General features: G+C 48.5%; 1 protein-coding gene across 2 annotated transcripts in view; it reads left to right on the top strand.

The window, feature by feature from the left end:
* SLC43A1 (solute carrier family 43 member 1) overlaps positions 1–23,050 on the top strand; it is a 278,331-nt gene that overhangs the window by 230,188 nt on the left and 25,093 nt on the right. For both annotated transcript variants that reach the window (XM_069233053.1, XM_069233052.1), the window contains exons 9-11: positions 16,908–17,054; positions 20,192–20,227; positions 22,773–22,914. In XM_069233053.1, coding sequence (XP_069089154.1) covers positions 16,908–17,054; positions 20,192–20,227; positions 22,773–22,914 — 325 coding nt within the window. The remainder of the gene's footprint in view (positions 1–16,907; positions 17,055–20,191; positions 20,228–22,772; positions 22,915–23,050) is intronic.

The raw sequence follows: 23,050 nt of genomic DNA, 5'->3' as shown, positions 1-23,050 counted from the left end.
AAATTACCCCACCCCAGAGCCCAGAAAAGCAGGAGTAAAGTAATGCAAGTTTCCTTAGGACACACTACAAGTCGTAATTAAAGTTATTGCAAGAACCAAGCAAGACTGCAAACAGCAAATGGTGGATTCCTGGACCTGAAGACCTGCAAAGGAAGAAGACCAAGTCCAGAAGTCAAAAGAAGTTCCAGGAAGGACAGGAGCCCCTGGCAACCCAGAAGAGGGTGCAAAAGAAGAGTCCCCGGTTGGATGAAGACTGCAGAAATGCACCCAAGGAAGATTTCTGCGGGTTCCTGCATGATGCACTGGATGTCCCACAGAGAGAATTTGGATGCAGGCGAGTTTTGGCACTGGATTCCTCCAACAAGCCTTGGTTCCGGCAAAGTCGCGTTTTGCGTCGAAGTGGCACTATCTGGAGCCAAGGGGGACCTGAGGGCCTCAACTCTGTGTGAGGCGGAAGAGGGGGCTCTCAGCACTTCATAGAGCCCTCAGAAGATCAGACAGCACCCACGGGAGTCCCAGGACACGGGAACTAAGAAGGAGCAAAATGTGGTTGGTGCAGCACTACAAAGGAAGGTCCCACGCCGCCGGAGAACAACTCAGCGAGTTGAGTTGTCACAGGATAGAGTGCTGGGGGGGACCTGGGCTAGGCTGTGCTTGAAGGAATTTTGCAAAGCGTTCACAGAGGCCTCAGAAGGTGAAGAAGACGTGGTGCATATGGGGGCTGTCGTTCTCGGGGAAGGCAAGGTCTTACCTCCTCCAAATTGGGACAGTAGGACCTCAGGACAGTCTGTGTCAATGGAGTCCACCCTCTGTGTTCCAAGGAGCACGCTCGTCGCCAGGAGAGGAGTCCAAGAGAACCAGTCGTCGACTTAGAAGGTGCCTGCTGGAGCAGGGGAGCGATTCCGTCACCCCACGGGAGATTTCTTCGGTCCTTCTGGTGCAGGGTGAAGACAGGGAGTCTGGCTTGAGCTGAAGTTGCAGAATAAAGGTAGCCCTTCTGGATACTGTGTTTCTGTTACAGTGGTTCCTGGAGCAGTCTGCGGTTGATCCGAGGTCAGAAGATGAAGTAGTAGTTGCAGAGGATTCCTGCTGGAAACTTGCAAGTAGAGTCTGAAGAGAACCCACAGGAGAGACCCTAAATAGCCCTGAGAAGGGGATTGGCTACCTTATCAGGTATGGACCTATCAGGAGGGGTCTCTAATGTCGCCTGCTGGCACTGGCCACTCAGAGCCCTCCAGAGTGTCCCCACACCTTGTAAAACAAGATGGCTGAAGTCTGGGACACACTGGAGGAGCTCTGGGCACCACCCCTGGGGTGGTGATGGACAGGGGAGTGGTCATTCCCCTTTTCTTTGTCCAGTTTTGCGCCAGAGCAGGGACTGGGGGTTCCCTGAACTGATGTAGACTGGCTTATGCAAGGAGGGCACCATCTGTGCCCTTCAAAGCATTTCCAGAGGCTATGGGAGGCAACCTCTCCCCAGCCTGTTACATCTATTTCCAAAGGGAGAGGGTGTAACACCCTCCTCCCAAATGAAATGCTTTGTTCTGCCTTCCTGGGACTGAGCTGCTCAGACCCGAGGAGGGCAGAACCCTGTCTGTGAGGTGGCAGCAGCTGTAGCTGCAGTGCAAGCCTCAGAGAGCTGGTTTGGCAGTACTGGGGGTGCATGGTGGAGCCCCCAGGATGCATGGAATTGGCTCCCCAATACCAGAGTTTGAATGGGGGGACAATTCCATGATCTTAGACATGTTACATGGCCATGTTCGGAGTTACCATTGTGACGCTATACATAGGTAGTGACCTATGTACAGTGCACGCATGTAATGGTGTCCCCGCACTCACAAAGTCCCGGGAATTGGCCCTGAACTATGTGGGGCCACCTTTGCTAGTGCAAGGGTGCCCTCACACATAGTAACTTTACACCTAACCTTCAGTAAATGTAGCTTAGACATATAGGTTACTTATAGGTTACTTAAGTGCAGTGAAAATGGCTGTGAAATAGTGTGTGCACCATTTCACGCAGGCTGCAGTGGCAGTCCTGTGGAAGGGTTTCTCTTGGCCCTTTATGGGTGGCAAAAGAAATGCTGCAGCCCATAAGGATCTCCTGGAACCCCAATGCCCTGGGTACCTAGTTACCATAAACTAGGGACTTATAAGTGGGGTCCAGTGTGCCAACTGAAATTGGTAAGTGAAGACACTAGCCTATAGTGACAAATTTAAAAGCAAAGAGAGCATAAGCACTGGGGTTCTGGCTAGCAGAATCCCAGTGACACAGTAAAAACACACTGACACACACACTCACAAACAGGCCAAAAGTGGGGGTAACCATGCTAGAAAGAGGCTACTTTCTCACAAGCATGAGGTGTGTGGAGTCACACAGAGCAGGCACAGAGGAGGCTGGCAGCCTGGCACAGCAGTGTGGATACTCCTGGGTGCAGCATGAGGTGTGTGGAGTCACACAGAGCAGGCACAGAGGAGGCTGGCAGCCTGGTGCAGCAGTGTGGATACTCCTGAGTGGAGCATGAGGTGTGTGGAGTCACACAGAGCAGGCACAGAGGAGGCTGGCAGTCTGGTGCAGCAGGGAGGATACTCCTGAGTGGAGCATGAGGTGTGTGGAGTCAGAGGCCAGAGCAGGCACAGAGGAGGCACAGAGCAGGCACAGAGGAGGCTGGCAGCCTGGCACAGCAGTGTGGCTACTTCTGGGTGCAGTATGAGGTGTGTTTAGTAACACAGCAGGCACAGAGGAGGCTGGCAGCCTGGCGCAGCAGCAGTGAGGATGCTCCTGAGAGGAGCATGAGCTGTGTGGAGTCACACAGAGCAGGCACAGAGGAGGCTGGCAGCCTGGTGCAGCTGTGTGGATACTCCTGGGTGCAGCATGAGGTGTGTGGAGTCACACAGAGCAGGCACGGAGGAGGCTGGCAGCCTGGCGCAGCAGTGTGGATACTCCTGGGTGCAGCATGAGGTGTGTGGAGTCACACAGAGCAGGCACAGAGGAGGCTGGCAGCCCGGTGCAGCAGCTGTGTGGATACTCTTGAGTGGAGCATGAGGTGTGTGGAGTCACAGCACAGAGCAGGCACAGAGGAGGCTGGCAGCCTGGCGCAGCAGTGTGGATACTCCTGGGTGCAGCATGAGGTGTGTGGAGTCACACAGAGCAGGCACAGAGGAGGCTGGCAGCCCGGTGCAGCAGCTGTGTGGATACTCTTGAGTGGAGCATGAGGTGTGTGGAGTCACAGCACAGAGCAGGCACAGAGGAGGCTGGCAGCCTGGCGCAGCAGGAGTGTGGATACTCCTGAGTGGAGCATGAGGTGTGTGGAGTCACACAGAGCAGGCACAGTGGAGGCTGGCAGCCTGGTGCAGCTGTGTGGATACTCCTGGGTGGAACATGAGGTGTGTTGAGTCACACAGAGCAGGCACAGAGGAGGCTGGCAGCCTGGTGCAGCTGTGTGGATACTCCTGAGTGGAGCATGAGGTGTGTGGAGTCACACAGAGCAGGCACAGAGGAGGCTGGCAGCCTGGCGCAGCAGTGTGGATACTCCTGGGTGCAGCATGAGGTGTGTGGAGTCACACAGAGCAGGCACAGAGGAGGCTGGCAGCCCGGTGCAGCAGCTGTGTGGATACTCTTGAGTGGAGCATGAGGTGTGTGGAGTCACAGCACAGAGCAGGCACAGAGGAGGCTGGCAGCCTGGCGCAGCAGGAGTGTGGATACTCCTGAGTGGAGCATGAGGTGTGTGGAGTCACACAGAGAAGGCACAGAGGAGGCTGGCAGTCTGGTGCAGCAGTGAGGATACTCCTGAGTGGAGCATGAGGTGTGTGGAGTCAGAGGCCAGAGCAGGCACAGAGGAGGCACAGAGCAGGCACAGAGGAGGCTGGCAGCCTGGCACAGCAGTGTGGATACTCCTGGGTGGAACATGAGGTGTGTTGAGTCACACAGAGCAGGCACAGTGGAGGCTGCCAGCCTGGTGCAGCAGTGTGGATACTCCTGGGTGGAACATGAGGTGTGTGGAGTCACACAGAGCAGGCACAGTGGAGGCTGGCAGCCTGGTGCAGCTGTGTGGATACTCCTGGGTGGAACATGAGGTGTGTTGAGTCACACAGAGCAGGCACAGTGGAGGCTGCCAGCCTGGCGCAGCAGCAGTGTGGATACTCTTCAGTGGAGCATGAGGTGTGTGGAGTCACAACACAGAGCAGGCACAGAGGAGGCTGGCAGCCTGGTGCAGCAGTGAGGATACTTCTGGGTGCAGTATGAGGTGTGTTTAGTAACACAGCAGGCACAGAGGAGGCTGGCAGCCTGGCGCAGCAGTGTGGATACTCCTGGGTGCAGCATGAGGTGTGTGGAGTCACACAGAGCAGGCACGGAGGAGGCTGGCAGCCTGGTGCAGCTGTGTGGATACTCCTGAGTGCAGCATGAGGTGTGTGGAGTCAGACAGCAGGCACAGAGGAGGCTGGCAGCCTGGCGCAGCAGGAGTGTGGATACTCCTGAGTGGAGCATGAGGTGTGTGGAGACACACAGAGCAGGCACGGAGGAGGCTGGCAGCCTGGCGCAGCAGTGTGGATACTCCTGGGTGCAGCATGAGGTGTGTGGAGTCACACAGAGCAGGCACAGAGGAGGCTGGCAGCCTGGTGCAGCAGTGTGGATACTCCTGAGTGGAGCATGAGGTGTGTGGAGTCACACAGAGCAGGCACAGAGGAGGCTGGCAGCCTGGCACAGCAGTGTGGATACTCCTGAGTGGAGCATGAGGTGTGTGGAGTCACAGCACAGAGCAGGCACAGAGGAGGCTGGCAGCCTGGCGCAGCAGGAGTGTGGATACTCCTGAGTGGAGCATGAGGTGTGTGGAGTCACACAGAGAAGGCACAGAGGAGGCACAGAGGAGGCACAGAGGAGGCTGGCAGCCTGGCGCAGCAGTGTGGATACTCCTGGGTGCAGCATGAGGTGTGTGGAGTCACACAGAGCAGGCACAGAGGAGGCTGGCAGCCCGGTGCAGCAGCTGTGTGGATACTCTTGAGTGGAGCATGAGGTGTGTGGAGTCACAGCACAGAGCAGGCACAGAGGAGGCTGGCAGCCTGGCGCAGCAGGAGTGTGGATACTCCTGAGTGGAGCATGAGGTGTGTGGAGTCACACAGAGAAGGCACAGAGGAGGCTGGCAGTCTGGTGCAGCAGTGAGGATACTCCTGAGTGGAGCATGAGGTGTGTGGAGTCAGAGGCCAGAGCAGGCACAGAGGAGACACAGAGCAGGCACAGAGGAGGCTGGCAGCCTGGCAGCCTGGCACAGCAGTGTGGATACTCCTGGGTGGAACATGAGGTGTGTTGAGTCACACAGAGCAGGCACAGTGGAGGCTGCCAGCCTGATGCAGCAGTGTGGATACTCCTGGGTGGAACATGAGGTGTGTGGAGTCACACAGAGCAGGCACAGTGGAGGCTGGCAGCCTGGTGCAGCTGTGTGGATACTCCTGGGTGGAACATGAGGTGTGTTGAGTCACACAGAGCAGGCACAGTGGAGGCTGCCAGCCTGGCGCAGCAGCAGTGTGGATACTCTTCAGTGGAGCATGAGGTGTGTGGAGTCACAACACAGAGCAGGCACAGAGGAGGCTGGCAGCCTGGTGCAGCAGTGAGGATACTTCTGGGTGCAGTATGAGGTGTGTTTAGTAACACAGCAGGCACAGAGGAGGCTGGCAGCCTGGCGCAGCAGTGTGGATACTCCTGGGTGCAGCATGAGGTGTGTGGAGTCACACAGAGCAGGCACAGTGGAGGCTGGCAGCCTGGTGCAGCTGTGTGGATACTCCTGGGTGGAACATGAGGTGTGTTGAGTCACACAGAGCAGGCACAGTGGAGGCTGCCAGCCTGGCGCAGCAGCAGTGTGGATACTCTTCAGTGGAGCATGAGGTGTGTGGAGTCACAACACAGAGCAGGCACAGAGGAGGCTGGCAGCCTGGTGCAGCAGTGAGGATACTTCTGGGTGCAGTATGAGGTGTGTTTAGTAACACAGCAGGCACAGAGGAGGCTGGCAGCCTGGCGCAGCAGTGTGGATACTCCTGGGTGCAGCATGAGGTGTGTGGAGTCACACAGAGCAGGCACGGAGGAGGCTGGCAGCCTGGTGCAGCTGTGTGGATACTCCTGAGTGCAGCATGAGGTGTGTGGAGTCACACAGCAGGCACAGAGGAGGCTGGCAGCCTGGCGCAGCAGGAGAGTGGATACTCCTGAGTGGAGCATGAGGTGTGTGGAGACACACAGAGCAGGCACGGAGGAGGCTGGCAGCCTGGCGCAGCAGTGTGGATACTCCTGGGTGCAGCATGAGGTGTGTGGAGTCACACAGAGCAGGCACAGAGGAGGCTGGCAGCCTGGTGCAGCAGTGTGGATACTCCTGAGTGGAGCATGAGGTGTGTGGAGTCACACAGAGCAGGCACAGAGGAGGCTGGCAGCCTGGCACAGCAGTGTGGATACTCCTGAGTGGAGCATGAGGTGTGTGGAGTCACAGCACAGAGCAGGCACAGAGGAGGCTGGCAGCCTGGCGCAGCAGGAGTGTGGATACTCCTGAGTGGAGCATGAGGTGTGTGGAGTCACACAGAGAAGGCACAGAGGAGGCACAGAGGAGGCTGGCAGCCTGGCGCAGCAGTGTGGATACTCCTGGGTGCAGCATGAGGTGTGTGGAGTCACACAGAGCAGGCACAGAGGAGGCTGGCAGCCCGGTGCAGCAGCTGTGTGGATACTCTTGAGTGGAGCATGAGGTGTGTGGAGTCACAGCACAGAGCAGGCACAGAGGAGGCTGGCAGCCTGGCGCAGCAGGAGTGTGGATACTCCTGAGTGGAGCATGAGGTGTGTGGAGTCACACAGAGAAGGCACAGAGGAGGCTGGCAGTCTGGTGCAGCAGTGAGGATACTCCTGAGTGGAGCATGAGGTGTGTGGAGTCAGAGGCCAGAGCAGGCACAGAGGAGGCACAGAGCAGGCACAGAGGAGGCTGGCAGCCTGGCAGCCTGGCACAGCAGTGTGGATACTCCTGGGTGGAACATGAGGTGTGTTGAGTCACACAGAGCAGGCACAGTGGAGGCTGCCAGCCTGATGCAGCAGTGTGGATACTCCTGGGTGGAACATGAGGTGTGTGGAGTCACACAGAGCAGGCACAGTGGAGGCTGGCAGCCTGGTGCAGCTGTGTGGATACTCCTGGGTGGAACATGAGGTGTGTTGAGTCACACAGAGCAGGCACAGTGGAGGCTGCCAGCCTGGCGCAGCAGCAGTGTGGATACTCTTCAGTGGAGCATGAGGTGTGTGGAGTCACAACACAGAGCAGGCACAGAGGAGGCTGGCAGCCTGGTGCAGCAGTGAGGATACTTCTGGGTGCAGTATGAGGTGTGTTTAGTAACACAGCAGGCACAGAGGAGGCTGGCAGCCTGGCGCAGCAGTGTGGATACTCCTGGGTGCAGCATGAGGTGTGTGGAGTCACACAGAGCAGGCACAGTGGAGGCTGGCAGCCTGGTGCAGCTGTGTGGATACTCCTGGGTGGAACATGAGGTGTGTTGAGTCACACAGAGCAGGCACAGTGGAGGCTGCCAGCCTGGCGCAGCAGCAGTGTGGATACTCTTCAGTGGAGCATGAGGTGTGTGGAGTCACAACACAGAGCAGGCACAGAGGAGGCTGGCAGCCTGGTGCAGCAGTGAGGATACTTCTGGGTGCAGTATGAGGTGTGTTTAGTAACACAGCAGGCACAGAGGAGGCTGGCAGCCTGGCGCAGCAGTGTGGATACTCCTGGGTGCAGCATGAGGTGTGTGGAGTCACACAGAGCAGGCACAGTGGAGGCTGGCAGCCTGGTGCAGCTGTGTGGATACTCCTGGGTGGAACATGAGGTGTGTTGAGTCACACAGAGCAGGCACAGTGGAGGCTGCCAGCCTGGCGCAGCAGCAGTGTGGATACTCTTCAGTGGAGCATGAGGTGTGTGGAGTCACAACACAGAGCAGGCACAGAGGAGGCAGAGAGCAGGCACGGAGGAGGCTGGGTGGACCTGCAGCCCCTGCAATGCCAAGGAATGTTGCTTCACCCGAGGCCGCCTCAGACAGGCCTGACTGCCTGGGCTCTGCTGACACCTGCTGGCGACAAGAGGGTACGATCGATGATAGCCAAAGGAGAGTTCATTGGCTTTGAATTAGAACCTCTATTTTTTCCCTAAAATGTAATGTTCTTTCGAGTAATCGCCTGATGCAGGGACTCAAATTATTGAAACTCATCTGTAAAGCATCATTTCATAAGAAAGGAAGCCAGTGTGTTAGGGCTTCCTGGCTAATAAGAGCATGTGACTGCCATTGCTGAAAGTAGCACCTGGTATTTACAGCGCTTAGAAAGGAAATGAATACGGTATGAAGCGCTACATAAAAGTTATCATGCTGGTATTAGTAGCTGAACAATATAAATGGTAAATGCTTCAAGGAGAGGCATCCTGTCCTGAACTACTCACGTGGGGGGTGTTATCCTGTGGTCTGGGGCCCCTGGGGGTCTGCGAAGCCTACTCAGGGGTCCACGGCTGCTCAGAAAATGAAATAATACTAACATGTTATCAAAGAGTATATAAACAAAGAAGCAAAATGTAAAACTGAAACTTTTAAAATGTTCTGCGAATGTTAGGCAATTTAAAATTGGAGGCTAAAAATTAAACAACGTAGTGTGGGCAACGGGGGGCTTCAATTTAATTTAGAAAAGCTGCAACTTTCCTATTGAAATTAAATTTAGATCTTTTTTATATTTGTTTGTAAATAAAAAAAAAATCATAATTTCTGTATTTGGTTGATGAATTAGCGAAGAACGTTTGAATTTACCCAAAATATATACACATAATATTCTGAGATATAGAGTGCTTTCAGCCATTGCTGTTCATCGATTGGTCTGTTTTCGTGTCATTCACAGTTTGCTTCCAGTCACCTCACCATACAGCTTGGGGCAATGGTTCAGCCCACTTCAGCCATTGGTTACTTTCTGTCTGAGTGACGGCATTCTGTTAAAGCACAGTGTTCTTACCCTCAGAGAAGTGAGTTCCCCTTTGAAGTCTGTCTTCTCCTGTTTCACTGCCGAGCACAGGTGGCTCCATTGGCTAATTTACAGAGCCAGCGTGTGCACCCCAGTCGTCGGAGCATCCGGCGTCACCGCTGGGTGACAGTGGGACCTCGCAGTGAGGTCGCACTGCGCATGTCCAGAGAGTAGAGCATCCTCATGCGGAAAGCTTGTTCAAGCAGGCATGCTGCTTTTACTGTAAACCACCTGTCACATTCCACCTCTAATGACATTGACTGTTATGCATTTGTTTATGAAGAATAAAATCTAATTTAATGTACAGCATGTTTGTACAACATACACATTTTGATTTTTATATTCTCCAAACGATAAAGCCAGAGTCACTGGAATTATGCGATTGTGTGGCTGCTGCGATTTTTGCATAATTCTATATGTGCTCCATTTGCCACATAATCCATCATCTGCCGTATAATATGCAGATTTTAACAAGTAATGTATTTCTACCTCAAACGGTTTAAAAGTTACTAAATATTCAGCAACATGTGTTGCCGCACAGGGAAAGGCCCTTTGTAAAGCTGGACCAGTCACTTTTTTGTTGCTTGGTTCTATAGCTGGGTTTTAAACTTTTACTTACAGGTGCAACCAATCCCCAAACAGTGTTACAGGTTTAAAAATGATAAAATAATGAGGTAATACTATTACAGAATGTGCTGCATTATGCCACATAATTTACCTTTTCTTGCTACATAATTTACCCAACCCCGCCACATAAGCTGGCCCTCTCCTTCTGCATAGTTCCAGTGGCCCTGGATAAAGTGCACCATTAGAAGATCGCGGCCACAGTGATCAAGGAGCTAGAAATTTATTTCGGTGTTTAATATGCGCAGCACGAGAGAATGTCTCTTTTTCCTGCAAATGCATGCTTGAATGCAGCCGCGTCACCCACCTTTGGCTCCATAGACGCCATCTCCTCTTCCAAGCGCCTCTCTGCACTGGAGCAGTCTTCTGTGAGCTATGGTTGCGTTCCGGTCCATGACACTGCAGCAAATGGCTGCAAATGAGTCCCACTTTTATGGTGCAACATGGTACTGTTTGTGACCTGGGGTTTCTGACGCAGTGGTTAATGTGTTATATTCACAGCCTCTTAATATAGTTTGTTGTGTGCTGTCACAAACAGTACTGAATTTTGAAATTAATAGTTGTGTTGAAGGTTTGGTGCATTTTTTCATACTTTACAGAGTAATGGGCATGCAGAATGAGAAACACAGAACCACAATAGCAGCCTAGAAATAATTTTGACACCTTTCATGAATTAGGTCAAAAATATCTAAACAGCACACCTGAGATTTTAATAGGGGTGGATGGAACTCGCGGAGTCTCACTCTGTGGAATTCCGCCAAGGTACGCAAAAACTCTGCAAGACTCCGTGGAGTTCAGCAAGTGGATGGAAATCAGTACTTTGCGCTGCCTGTGCTGATTTTTAGCGCCGGAAGCTTGTTCCACACTGAGAAATCAGTGCAAACGGCCGGTCAGAGGGTGCTTCTGCTCGAGTTGGTTTTGCTGCCAGTCGAGTAGATTTTTTACCCGAGTGGCAGCTTTTCCATTGTGAACGGTCGCAACTGGCCTTCACCTCCCACACTGGGAAAATCCCGCAAGGATGCCCTTCTAGCATTTTAGCACCTGAAAATTGCAATAGGGGCACCAATTCTCACGTGCGAGAAAAAACTCCATCATGCGGCAGAGACTGTACTTTGGCCCGAAGAACTCCGCGTGACACAGAGTGGCCAAAACTCCACAAAGTCAGCCGGCGGAGCAGAATTTTTCACCCACCCCTAGTTTTTAAGTGTGAGTGCACCTGAACAAATGCTAGCTAATGAGTGGACGTAGAAAGTAATGCAGCTGGTTGGACAGCTCAGAGGTCTTTGACCCAAGTGCTTTCTTATATGCAGCTGAAAGATGTTTTTTAGCAGCCGGGCTCTTCATCCTTCTGGCATATTAGCCGACACTCAACATCCCACACAAAAAATGTCATAAAATCGGAAAACGTATAGGACTCTGCATGTCCTTCTAGCACCTGTTCTTATACTGTAGATGTCTATAACAGTCATGAACATGTCTAAAGAGACACAAAGGGGCAGATTTATGAAAAGCGTCACTACACCCAGTGCAGCGCCACTTTTCTTGCGCCTCTCAGCGCCCCCCTAACGCCACCATGGTAGCGTCGTATTTATAATATGGCGCACCATGGCGGTAATTAGGGTGACTATCGTAATAATTTGTGGCGTTAGGCTGGTGCTTTGCAGGACTAGTGTCACAAATTATGACACTAATCCCGCAAAGCACCCAGAGGCCCGCTGCAATCAATACGAGCCTCTTTTTAAGGCCTGCACTTAGCAAGCGTTAACAAATGCAGATAAAAATGGCACTAAGGAATCTCATAGATTTCTTTGCACCGTTTTTACGCCCGCCCCCTTCCCAGCACCGTAATGCTCCCCTTGCATACATTATGCGTGACGCAGGAATACTGTGGCGCAAGGGGTTACAAAGTGGTGCAATCCAAGCATTGCGCCACTTTGTAAATATGGCGTGTTGGAAATGCCACCTTAATGCCACATTTGCGTCAAAATAAATGCCACAAATGAGGCGCAAGGTGGCGCTAGGGGCTCATAAATATGCCCCAAAGTATTTCTCTATGTTCCTCAGGGGCATCAAGCCCTTACCAGCTACAGAAAGACACAAAGGTTTGTGTTTGTAAGGTCAAACCATGACTGCATGTATGACACATGTTTTTAGTTAGACAGTGCGGTACTATTCACATTGTTCCTTGGTGGTCTGTATAGTCCTGTTTCTTGTTTGCTCCTTGACCTGTGCACTTCAGCCTCCATGAATTTGTGACAGGCGCGGTTACCTGGAGTCATAATTTAAACCCTGTTGGGGTGATATCAATAATGTTATTTTAGGGCTATTCAAGACCAGATTAAAATACCAAAGGAGTTGTGATTTTAGTTGTTTCATCAGGAGGCCACAGCAGCCCGCACCACCCACTGCCCCTGCCAGACCCGTCAAAGGCAGAACCAATTCAACTCCTCACTAGCACATCCTACAGATGTGAAAATCAAGACTCTCCTAGGCCCCCAGAGCTGTAAGAATTGTTTGGGAAGCAGGAATTGTTCGTTTTTTATGTATATTGAATTAATACACAAAGGTTGTTGCATTCATCTCTAATTTAGACAGACAGCGCCACCATGCAGTAGTAGACTGTCATAAGTGCCGGTGTTGATGATTAAGTGCCGGAAACCACCAGCTCAAATTAAGCACTGGCCTCCTCCCAAATGGTGTCTGTTTCTAGAGCGCAAGTTCTGTCCCCTGGACAGGGCTAAGTTCAGAACACTAATAAGGCAACAACCCATCCTCGGTGTGTACCTGAAGTTGTTGTCTTACATCCCTGTATAATATCTTACTGACGATGGGGAGAGTGAATATTAGACAATGATAGGACTTCTTTGGAAATGTTAGCCATTGTGACATGTTTCGGTGAAGCTGGACCTGTCCCTTTATTGAAAATATCCAGTATAGCTCGGGCTAGGGCTGGATATATCTTCCTAATGTGTGGTGAGAACATGAGCGTAATGATGACGAAGAGTGTCACGGCTTTGTGAGTATCCACAATAGGTCAGTCAGCATTCCTCTTACGATGGATGCCCTGTCTGCTAGCGATGCAAGCCTCCTCCCTCTTTCAGAGCTCTGTCTATCTCTTTCACTCTTTCTCTCCTGATGAAGGCCTCCTCAACACATATGACAGCCGAAACATTATAGTGAAAAGTTTATTTATTGAATCTTACAAGTGTGAACTAATGTTTGTAAAGTGGCTTTGATGCTTTTTGTGAAAGCCTGCAAAATATGTTTGGTTGGTGTAAAGCATTCATGCGATAAGAGGCTTGAATGCTAATCTCAAATGTATTTTGTTCTACCTTTCTTTTATATAAACATTGTATTTATGGTTTATGTGATGGAATTTGAAATTTGAGGATGTTCATTAAAATACTTAAAATTTTGCTAACAATAAGAATGGTATTAGTCTACAATAAATATAATTTTTAGATGTAAGCTTACACTAGACACGTTTTTATTGCCAATATTTCTAATAAATTTGATTTTAATCAACATATTATTTTGATGATAATTAATATAATTGATGCTGAATCAGTCACCACCATTGAAATAAATAACATGTGGTGAGAATTAATTAATTGCATAATTCTGAGAGAGGTGTTTGTTATTCTCCATTAATTGGACATTGGAATGCTAATAGCCAGGCTGTGCTTTATAAGGTGCAAAACATGGTGTGAATTTCTACTCACTAAACCGAGCTAACGATTGAAAAGTGCTAATGAATGTACTCTGGAGATTTGACTTACTTGGATTAAACTTTTCTAAGATACACAGTTCTTAGCGTTTGTAAACCATGAAATAAGGGAATAAACTGACTCTTATAGAACTCGAGATAGAATGAGGAGACACTTTTAATATTATTATGCACTGGGGATTGAGACTCCACCCACCTGAGAGCTGGGCCCACCCTTCCTGTGTATCCATTGGACAGGGTGTTACTCTGAGCCGCGGTCCCATTAGCTGAACCCCAAACCCCGCCTCCACCTGAAGCCTCCCGGGGAAGGTCCTGAACTCCCTCTCGGATGCCGGCCTGGAGGTTCTACGTGAGGCTGACGGCATTTGTCCCCATTGCCCACCCGTAGTCCTGTGGCCACGGGGGGGCCAATGGTCAATGCCCATAAATGATTTATTTGTGAAGGTTTTCAAGCCAAACTGTTAAGTGGCGGATTAATGCACACCCTGTGAATCTAGAAGAGTGCCAAGCAGCAAAACTATGGTCACTATTACACGTAACCTGCCGGGACAGATGGTGAAGAAAAGAGGTAGTTATGAACCAAGGGGCATATTTATGAGAAGCTTGCGCCAACGGAGCATCACTTTTTTTGGCCAAAATGGCGCCAGCACAGGGAGAAAGGTCAGGAATGTACCATATTGCATAAATACTATGCATTCCTACACTGGTGTAGGGCAGCACAGCAAGAAGACTTGTGACGCTGCCCTACGCCAGTTCCCCATAAATAAACCCCCAAGATTGTTCCTCCATGGGCACGCAAAGGGATTTGCACACACATTTTTGACCAATGCCCTTGGAGTTATGGTTAGTATGTAAGAGAAGTGGACAGATACCCAACAGCCCAGAGAAGAGACTTGCACAGAAACAGTCCTGTCAGACCACCGACGCATGGTGTGCGCCTGAGCATGTAGTCCTTCTCTAGGAGTGGATAATAACAATGGAAGCACTCAAGCCTTATACCTAAAACAATAAATTCACAAGTCCATTATTCCATTTGTGACGTTTGTCCTCTTCTTTATTTGCTCTTATTCAGTAGCCACAGCCAAGCCAACACGTGTTTCATCTGGGTTCATATCTACCCATAGACTTCTTCAGGGCTTCTCTCAACTGTCAATAGTATACAATATCCATTCAGTCAAATATTCTAATAATTAATAAACTCTAAATGTACTTAATTCTCTTATTAAACATGTGTATCCCAAATTGTATAATTTACTTTAACGTGGTGGAAATCTCTAATAAGATGTGTTCTCCTAGTTATCACTAGTGAAATTTGCTATCAAATTTAATTATAACCAATCCCACGTGCACCAACGAGTGACTCACTCTACACCCGAAAACACCAATGTGGCCATCCAATTGGACCACAAATAAATAGAAACGCTACTTTTACCTGTTGCAAGTACCTCCGCATAGCGCTATGAATTATAGTCTAGATTTGAATAATCTATAAGAAAAATAAAATGAAATTGGGAAAGATTTTATCACTTTCTCCCTTCTTATTCTTGCACAATATTAGGCACTTTAGATTTCTCATGTCCGCTGGTATGCTCACACTAAGGCGTTGGAATGCACTGTTCAATGCTGATTCCAAACCTGTCTCCTCTTTCTTTCTTCTAGAGAGAGAAAGAGATACTTTTTTTGAAATAATCAACCAAAGTAAATAAATGCCGCTTCACTCTGCATTGGCACGCCTGTTATATATGTACTAACCTGTCTTATAAGAAAGTGTCGTGTGATACGTCTTCCCGTCTTTGTTATTCGAAATGTCACGGGCAACGGAGCGTTCCAATGAGTAACCGCTCGCGAGTACGCGAAAGGAAACCGGCGTTCTAAGTTGCCATGTTTAAATACTATCTTCTATTGACATTGAAAACGGACTTCCCGTTTTCGTTTCACAGAATAGTCGCAATAGAAAGCGGACTACTATTTCCTTGGACACTCGTGCTCTACTACATGTCGCTAAACATAAAAATAGAACTCAAATCAATGTTCCTTTTCGGGAAATATAACCCGAACCATTATTACACTCACATTGATTGTATCTAAAATACTCATCATCCATTTTATAACAAAATACGAACTCATCATATTTATGTTATACATTTACTCTGCACTAAAAGAAAAAAGGAAAAAAGGAAAAAACTTTTATTTGTTGTAAAAATTGAAAAATCTAGTTATATATAACCTAATTGTTACATAAAAATTATATAGTTGGTCTTTGGTGTAGAGGCCTCACTCATCCGTGCACATGATACACTGTTATCTAAAGTAACGATCATTGATTCATTTATTTAATCCCCCAGAAAATATTCAAGTGCGTAATCAGAATTCAAACCACATTCAACTGCCATTAGTCTGATAATCCATTGTGATTCCCTCCTTCTTAAAGCAAGTTCTCTGTTCCCTCCTCTTGGATCTACTTTAACATGGTCAAATCCAAAAAATGTAAAAAAAAATCTGTTTGTTGCATGTCACGATCTCTCATATGTACCGCAATGGGAAATCTATCATCTTTATGTTTAATGGCTCTCCAATGTTCTCCATTCCTTATTTTCAGTGGGCAGATGGTGCTCCCTACATATATACGCTTGCATTTACAAATCAACATATAAATAACATAGCTCGTATTACAATTGATAAACGTTCGTATTGGATATCTCTTATTGCCAATCATCCCTCCAAAGTCTCTTTGTCCTTGGCATGTCCATCTACAAACGTTACAACTACCACACTTAAAAAAAACCTCTGCGTTCCTGATCTAACCAACTAATATTGGTATGTAAAACTGGATAACTAGGACATAGTATATGGCTCAGAGTCTTACCTTTATGATAAACTACTGCTGGCCTTTTATCAAGGTATTTTTTAAGAATTTCATCTTGCATCAGAATATGCCAATACTTTTTCATACTTTTCAATAATATTGTGGAACTATCTGTATAGTTTACAATTATCCGCATCTGTTGTTCCAGCGGCTCTCTTTTCTTTTTGTCTATAAGTGTACTCGCACGAGATATTTTTCGTATTCTTCGTACAGAATAATCTACAATTTCATTCTGATAGCCTCTACTCAAAAACCTACTTCTTGTATCGTTAATGCATAATTCAAAGTGTTCATCCAAACTGTAATTCCTCCTTGCACGAATCATTTCCCCAAATGGTATTGCTCTTATCTGACTAGCTGGGTGAGCACTTGTAGCATGTAATAATGAATTACATGACGTCGATTTTCTAAACAGTTTACTCTCTATTCTATTCTCCTTTATGAATAGTTCAACATCTAAAAATTCAATGTTAATGTCACTAAAGTGATAAGTGAATCTCATATTATCATTATTGCTATTCAGATAGTTACAAAATGCATGTAAACTATTCACTGTACCCGTCCGTTCTCTAGGAGTGGACAGGATGGCTCAGGGCAGCAAAAAGAATGTACTCGCCCACGTGTCCTTCCTCACTTGGCTCCCTCTCTCTGTGTCCATCCTCACAAGCTCACCCCTTTCCTTGCAGAGGTGGTCCCCTTCCGGCGCAGTGTCTTCTCCCCCATCTTCCTCTGGAGTCTCATCACCATGGGCATGACGCAGCTGAGGGTCATCTTCTACATGGCGGCCATGAACAAGATGCTGGAGTTCCTGGTCACTGGTGGAGGGGAGCACGGTGAGGGGGCTTCCTGTGGGTGTAGGAGAGGGGCCTGGGGTGGGCCCCCAAGAGAGGGCTTGGCTAGAGACTGAGCATGTGAGAGAGCCCCGGGGGGAAGTGCCAGGAGAGGTCCACCCAGGAGATGGAGCCAGGAGGGCGGCGCCAGCGAGAGGGGCGGTGCACATGTGTGAGAGCCACAGATTGTCAATGGGGGGAGCCAGGGATAGAGAGTTAGGGGGTGTCATGGAGACAGGACCTGGGAGAGGAAGATACCTAGGAGCCAGGCCGAGAGTGCTGTGAAGAGAGAACTATAGAGAAGGAGCTGGAGAGAGAGGAAATGAGAGGCAGAGAGCTGGGGTTGGGAGAGAGAGAGTGGAAGGGAGAGAGGGAGAGGCAGAGAGCTGGAGAGAGGGAGAAAGAGAGAGAGAGGAGAGGGAGAGGGTGCCAGGAGGGTGCTATGAAGGGAGCTACAGAGAAGGAGCTGGAGAGAAAGAGAGAGGGTAATGATAGGGCTGGGGAGAGGGTGCATTAAAGAGAAAGGAAAGGGAGTGCCAAATAGACTGTGCATGGAAAAGAAAGGAAAGTGAGTGCCAGGAAGAGTGCACGTTGGAAAGAAAGGAGTGGGCATGTGAGGGAGAGTGTGCACAGGAAAAAAAGAGGGAGTGACAGGGAGAGTGTGCAGACAAGAGAAGGGAGAGGGAGTGCCAGGGAGAGTGTTCATGGAAGACAAAGGAGAGGGAGTGCCAGGAAGGCTGAGCATGAAAGAGAAGGGATAGGGTGTGGCAGGGTGGGTATGCACAGAGATAAAAGGAAAGGGAGTGCCACGAGGAGAAAGGAGTGGGAGCGCCAGGGAGAGTGTGCATGAAAGAGAAAGGAGTGGGAGTGCCAGGGAGAGTGTGCACTGAAGAAAAAGGAGAAGGAGCACCAGGGAGAGTGTGCATGAAAGAGAAAGGAGTAGGAGTGCCAGGGAGAGTGTGCACAGAAGAAAAAGGAGAAGGAGCACCAGGGAGAATGTGCATGAAAGAGAAAGGAGTTGGAGTGCCAGGGAGAGTGTGCACAGAAGAAAAAGGAGAAGGAGCACCAGGGAGAGTGTGCATGAAAGAGAAAGGAGTTGGAGCGCCAGGGAGAGTGTGCATGAAAGAGAAAGGAGTGGGAGTGCCAGGGAGAGTGTGCACTGAAGAAAAAGGAGAAGGAGCGCCAGGGAGAGTGTGCATGAAAGAGAAAGGAGTGGGAGTGCCAGGGAGAGTGTGCACAGAAGAAAAAGGAGAAGGAGCACCAGGGAGAGTGTGCATGAAAGAGAAAGGAGTTGGAGCGCCAGGGAGAGTGTGCATGAAAGAGAAAGGAGTGGGAGTGCCAGGGAGAGTGTGCACTGAAGAAAAAGGAGAAGGAGCGCCAGGGAGAGTGTGCATGAAAGAGAAAGGAGTGGGAGGGCCAGGGAGAGTGTGCACATAAGAAAAAGGAGAAGGAGCACCAGGGAGAGTGTGCATGAAAGAGAAAGGAGTTGGAGCGCCAGGGAGAGTGTGCATGAAAGAGAAAGGAGAGGGAGCGCCAGGGAGAGTGTGGATGAAAGAGAAAGGAGTGGGAGCACCAGGGAGAGTGTGCATGAAAGAGAAAGGAGAGGGAGCGCCAGGGAGAGTGTGCATGAAAGAGAAAGGAGTGGGAACGCCAGGGAGAGTGTGCATGAAAGAGAAAGGAGTGGGAGCGCCAGGGAGAGTGTGCATGAAAGAGAAAGGAGAGGGAGCGTCAGGGAGAGTGCGCATGAAAGAGAAAGGAGAGGGAGCGCCAGGGAGTGTGTGCATGAAAGAGAAAGGAGAAGGAGCGCCAGGGAGAGTGTGCACAGAAGAGAAAGGAGAGGGAGAGCCAGGAAGAGTGTGCACGGAAGAGAAAGGAGAGGGAGCGCCAGGGAGAGTGTGCATGGAAGAGAAAGGAGAGGGAGTGCCAGGGAGAGTGTGCATGGAAGAGAAAGGAGAGGGAGAGCCAGGAAGAGTGGGCACGGAAGAGAAAGTAGAGGGAGTGCCAGGGAGAGTGTGCACGAAAGAGAAAGGAGAGGGAGTGCCAGGGAGAGTGTGCACAGAGGAGAAAGGAGAGGGAGTTCTAGGGAGAGAGTGCACGGAAGGGAAAGGAGAAGGAGCGCCAGGGAGAGTGTGCATGGAAGAGAAAGGAGAGGGAGCGCCAGGGACAGTGTGCACGGAAGAGAAAGGGGAGGGAGTTCTAGGGAGAGTGTGCACGGAAGAGAAAGGGGAGGGAGTTCTAGGGAGAGTGTGCACGGAAGAGAAAGGAGAGGGAGCGCCAGGGAGAGTATGCACCGAAGAGAAAGGAGAGGGAGCGCCAGGGAGAGTGTGCATGGAAGAGAAAGGAGAGGGTGTGCCAGGGACAGTGTGCACGGAAGAGAAAGGGGAGGGAGTTCTAGGGAGAGTGTGCACAGAAGAGAAAGGAGAGGGAGGGACAGTGTGCACGGAAGAGAAAGGGGAGGGAGCCCCAAGGAGAGAGTGAATGGAAGAGGCCTACAAGGGAATGCACAGAAGAGGGTGGCGATGGAGTGCCCGCGAGAGAGTGCATGAAGTGGATGGTGAGGGGGTGTCAGAAAAAGTGTGAAAATAAGTAAGTATTATGATCGCTGATAATTATTGTAGAGAAAAGTAAAGAGGGCAGAGTTAAGGAAAGAAAGATTGGGTTAGATAAATAAAAGCACGAAAAAAATAAAAGTAGAAGAAAACAGAACAGCCTTAGATGGGAAAAACAGCAATGTATACAAAGAAAAATCATAAAAATAGACGAAAACGAAGAAACATATGTTTTTAAGGTCGGACAGAGAAAGAGATACAGATTTAAGATGGAAAGCGTGAGAAAACAGACAAAGGATCTTGATGGGATAGAAAGGCAACAGAGAACTAAAAGAGTGGGCACAGGGAGGAGAGAGTGAAGGAGAGGAACAGAGAGATGGTGATGCGAGAAGCTGAATATGCCATGATATAGTAGAAGCAGGGGTGGAGTGAAGGCCATCAGTGGAGGGAGATAATTGTAAATAGGACTGATCGAGGGTGAGTGAGACAGGGAGAATGTGTGTGGGGGGTTGTGTGTTTGTAACATAGGGCCAAGGTGGGGCCAGTTTGTACCACTACAGCCGATCTGACACCTGTTTCGCTTTCTGGCAGTTCCCGAAGACCTGCAGAAGGAGGCTGATGACACAGGTAAGTTTATATATATATTTATATATATGTGTATGTATATGACCCTAATGTGGTGGTTTTCACAACTATATCAAGCCACCCACGTTATAAATATTGCAATAATTCTGTTTTAGTTCACAGAATGATCACTGCTCAGAGCCATGACACGTTTGGACCGACATGGTCTTGATCACATGGTACAATTGTCATAAGCAAGTTTGAATAAATAGTAAAAAGTGAAGAAAGACCCATCACGAAACTGCAAGAATCAACCAAAAAATACACAACAACATGGAACCCTTATCAAATCAACCTAAATTGCATACAAACGTTCCCGTATCTCTAGGCAAACGAGAGGACAAAGAATGCTGAACGTTAACGGCTCTACTTCATCATACAATTGGGAATTTAATTTAGGTGCCAGGTCTACTGTTATTGTCCCAAATAAGATTCCCTTCATATCATCCCAAATTGTGAGATTTAATGTTTCCATTTGCTCAAGAATTAAAATGATCAGTCCTCTTAGAAAATAAGGTCCCCAGAGAATTTCCTAAAGGAATACATTAAAAAGAAAAGGCATATATTAAAGAGAGGCATGTGGTGTATCCACAAGTGCATATACATCTCTAAAAAACACAATGTTGAAGATTTTACACTGGGCTGATTCGCAATAATGATATTATAAAGTTCCTCATCAAAATTCATCCCAAACGGGACAATGATATTCACATCAATGATATATCAGGATTCCGTGCTCTGTAGTTTCAGAATTTAAATCCCACCTCCCTGCACCCCTTATGTGCAGAGGGACACACTCAATATCAAAGGATTTCATTTTTGTCCAATCTCCATTGTAATATTCACAAAAATGTTTGGCAGTGCTATATTTGTTGTCATGTTGGATTTGTAGCCCAGATATGTTCCAAAATCTTTTTTTTTTATTGGGACAATCATGCTGCCTGTGTACAGTTTGGGACACGGACACATGATGTCATACACTGTAAATTCTGTGTGACAAGAGATATATTGTGTGACATTATAAGTGCAACCACAGTGGGGATCTGAAAAAGCTGTTAAGACTACAGAGCACTTACAAGTTTTGCAACAACAGCATGGATAGAAACCTGGACTTGGCGAAAGCCAGATGCAAGAAGTAAAATGTTGCGTAGCACTATCTATCAATTTGTCCTTTATTGATGGACATTTCATGTAAGTAATTTGGGGTTTGACTCCTATTACGTCATGTAACATCGTCTGAATTCTTAAAACACCTAAGTGTTTTTTTCAGGATTTTGATTATTTAATAAGCCTATGTATTGCATCACGTTATGAAATGAAAGGGTGGGTTTGTTTTTGGTCTATTTGGAGATTTCACTGACATAATCTCAGTTCATGTTCTTTGAATGATCTTCTTCAAGGCATTGTTTAAAACCTTGCCAGTGTACCCCATTTCTTTTGAATCTCCTAATCATAACCCCCCAAACTTGGATTATGCAAGATTCTATACTACAATGCATTTTGCCCCTCACAAATTCCCCCTATGGAAAGGTTGATATCAGGGCTAAAGGATGGCAACTAGATGCATGTAAGAAATAATTACCAGCAGTATATTTTTTAGAAAGTGATGTAGTTATTCTATTCCTTTCAGTAGGTACCTCAAGGTCAAGAAAGCCCACCAATGGCTGATCGTAACCCAGAGAGAACCTCAAATTAAGATAATTTCAATCTAGGGTTCTTACAAGAAATGTCAAAGTTGGAATAGAACCCTTCCATATAAAGAAGAGATCATCGATATATCTCAGCCAAATTACCACATTATTGGTATATTGTCCCATAGCAGAGCAAAGCAGGTGCCTATCACTGTTCACCATATTTGTCTATAGTGGTGATTGCCAAAAACAAAGATGTCTTTGGGCAAACAAATCTCAAGCATCTTGAGAAACATCTGGGTATGTGAGAAAGTAATGCCCCTTCCTGTTAAAAAGTGTTTGCATGAATTGAGAACCTGTTAGTGGCCGATACAGGTATATAAAGAATTCATTCTTATCATGAACATCTAAAATCAAAGACATAAAAGGTATTACTGTACAGAATAAACTATTTCAATTGTTACAATACCACACCTGAGGTGCATAACATTGCACCCCTGCTATTCAGGAAACAATGGTCCTGGGACCAGCTCTGGATCTCCCGAGTTCAATGGAGAACCCAGAGTCCACTGGGCACCCACCCATACACATAAAATACTGCAAAAATCTGGAGCAGCATCAAACGTATGTGACTTTTACATTAACCAGCAGAAACCATTATTAAACTAGACACTTACCAAATCTCTACTAACTACAAATGACCATACAACCAGATACAACCATACAAGACGTGCGCCCTGCCTACCAAAGTGCTAGGGTGCTGTTCTAGTGGTTGAAGATGTTATATAAATACGTATAGCTAGACATGCCTTCTGTCTAAGAATACACTGTGTGCGTAAATACATCTCCACGTGTAGCGCAGCCGCGAGCGCGCACCACTAGTATTTACAGCGGCCTTGCCTGCTCTCTCTCCACAGTTAGCTTCTACTCCTCCATCTTTGGGGTCATGCAGCTGCTGTGCCTCTTCACGTGCCCTCTCATCGGTTACGTCATGGACTGGCGTCTCAAGGAGTGCGTGGATGCCCCCGGGGATGTGCCAGACGTTGATGGCGTGGCTGGGTAAGTGAGCTGGGTGTGGCCCTGCCAAGAGGGGACTGTGACTGTAATTACTGTGTTTAATGAGCTGAGGGATGGTCCAGGCACTAGTAGCTGGTCCTCCCTCTGAGGGTTGTGGTGTAAATGCTAGCATGAATGA

This window comes from Pleurodeles waltl, chromosome 4_2 (genome assembly GCF_031143425.1).
Source record: "Pleurodeles waltl isolate 20211129_DDA chromosome 4_2, aPleWal1.hap1.20221129, whole genome shotgun sequence".
Taxonomy (NCBI): Eukaryota; Metazoa; Chordata; class Amphibia; order Caudata; family Salamandridae; genus Pleurodeles; species Pleurodeles waltl.
This window is presented reverse-complemented; position numbering and strand designations above follow the sequence as displayed.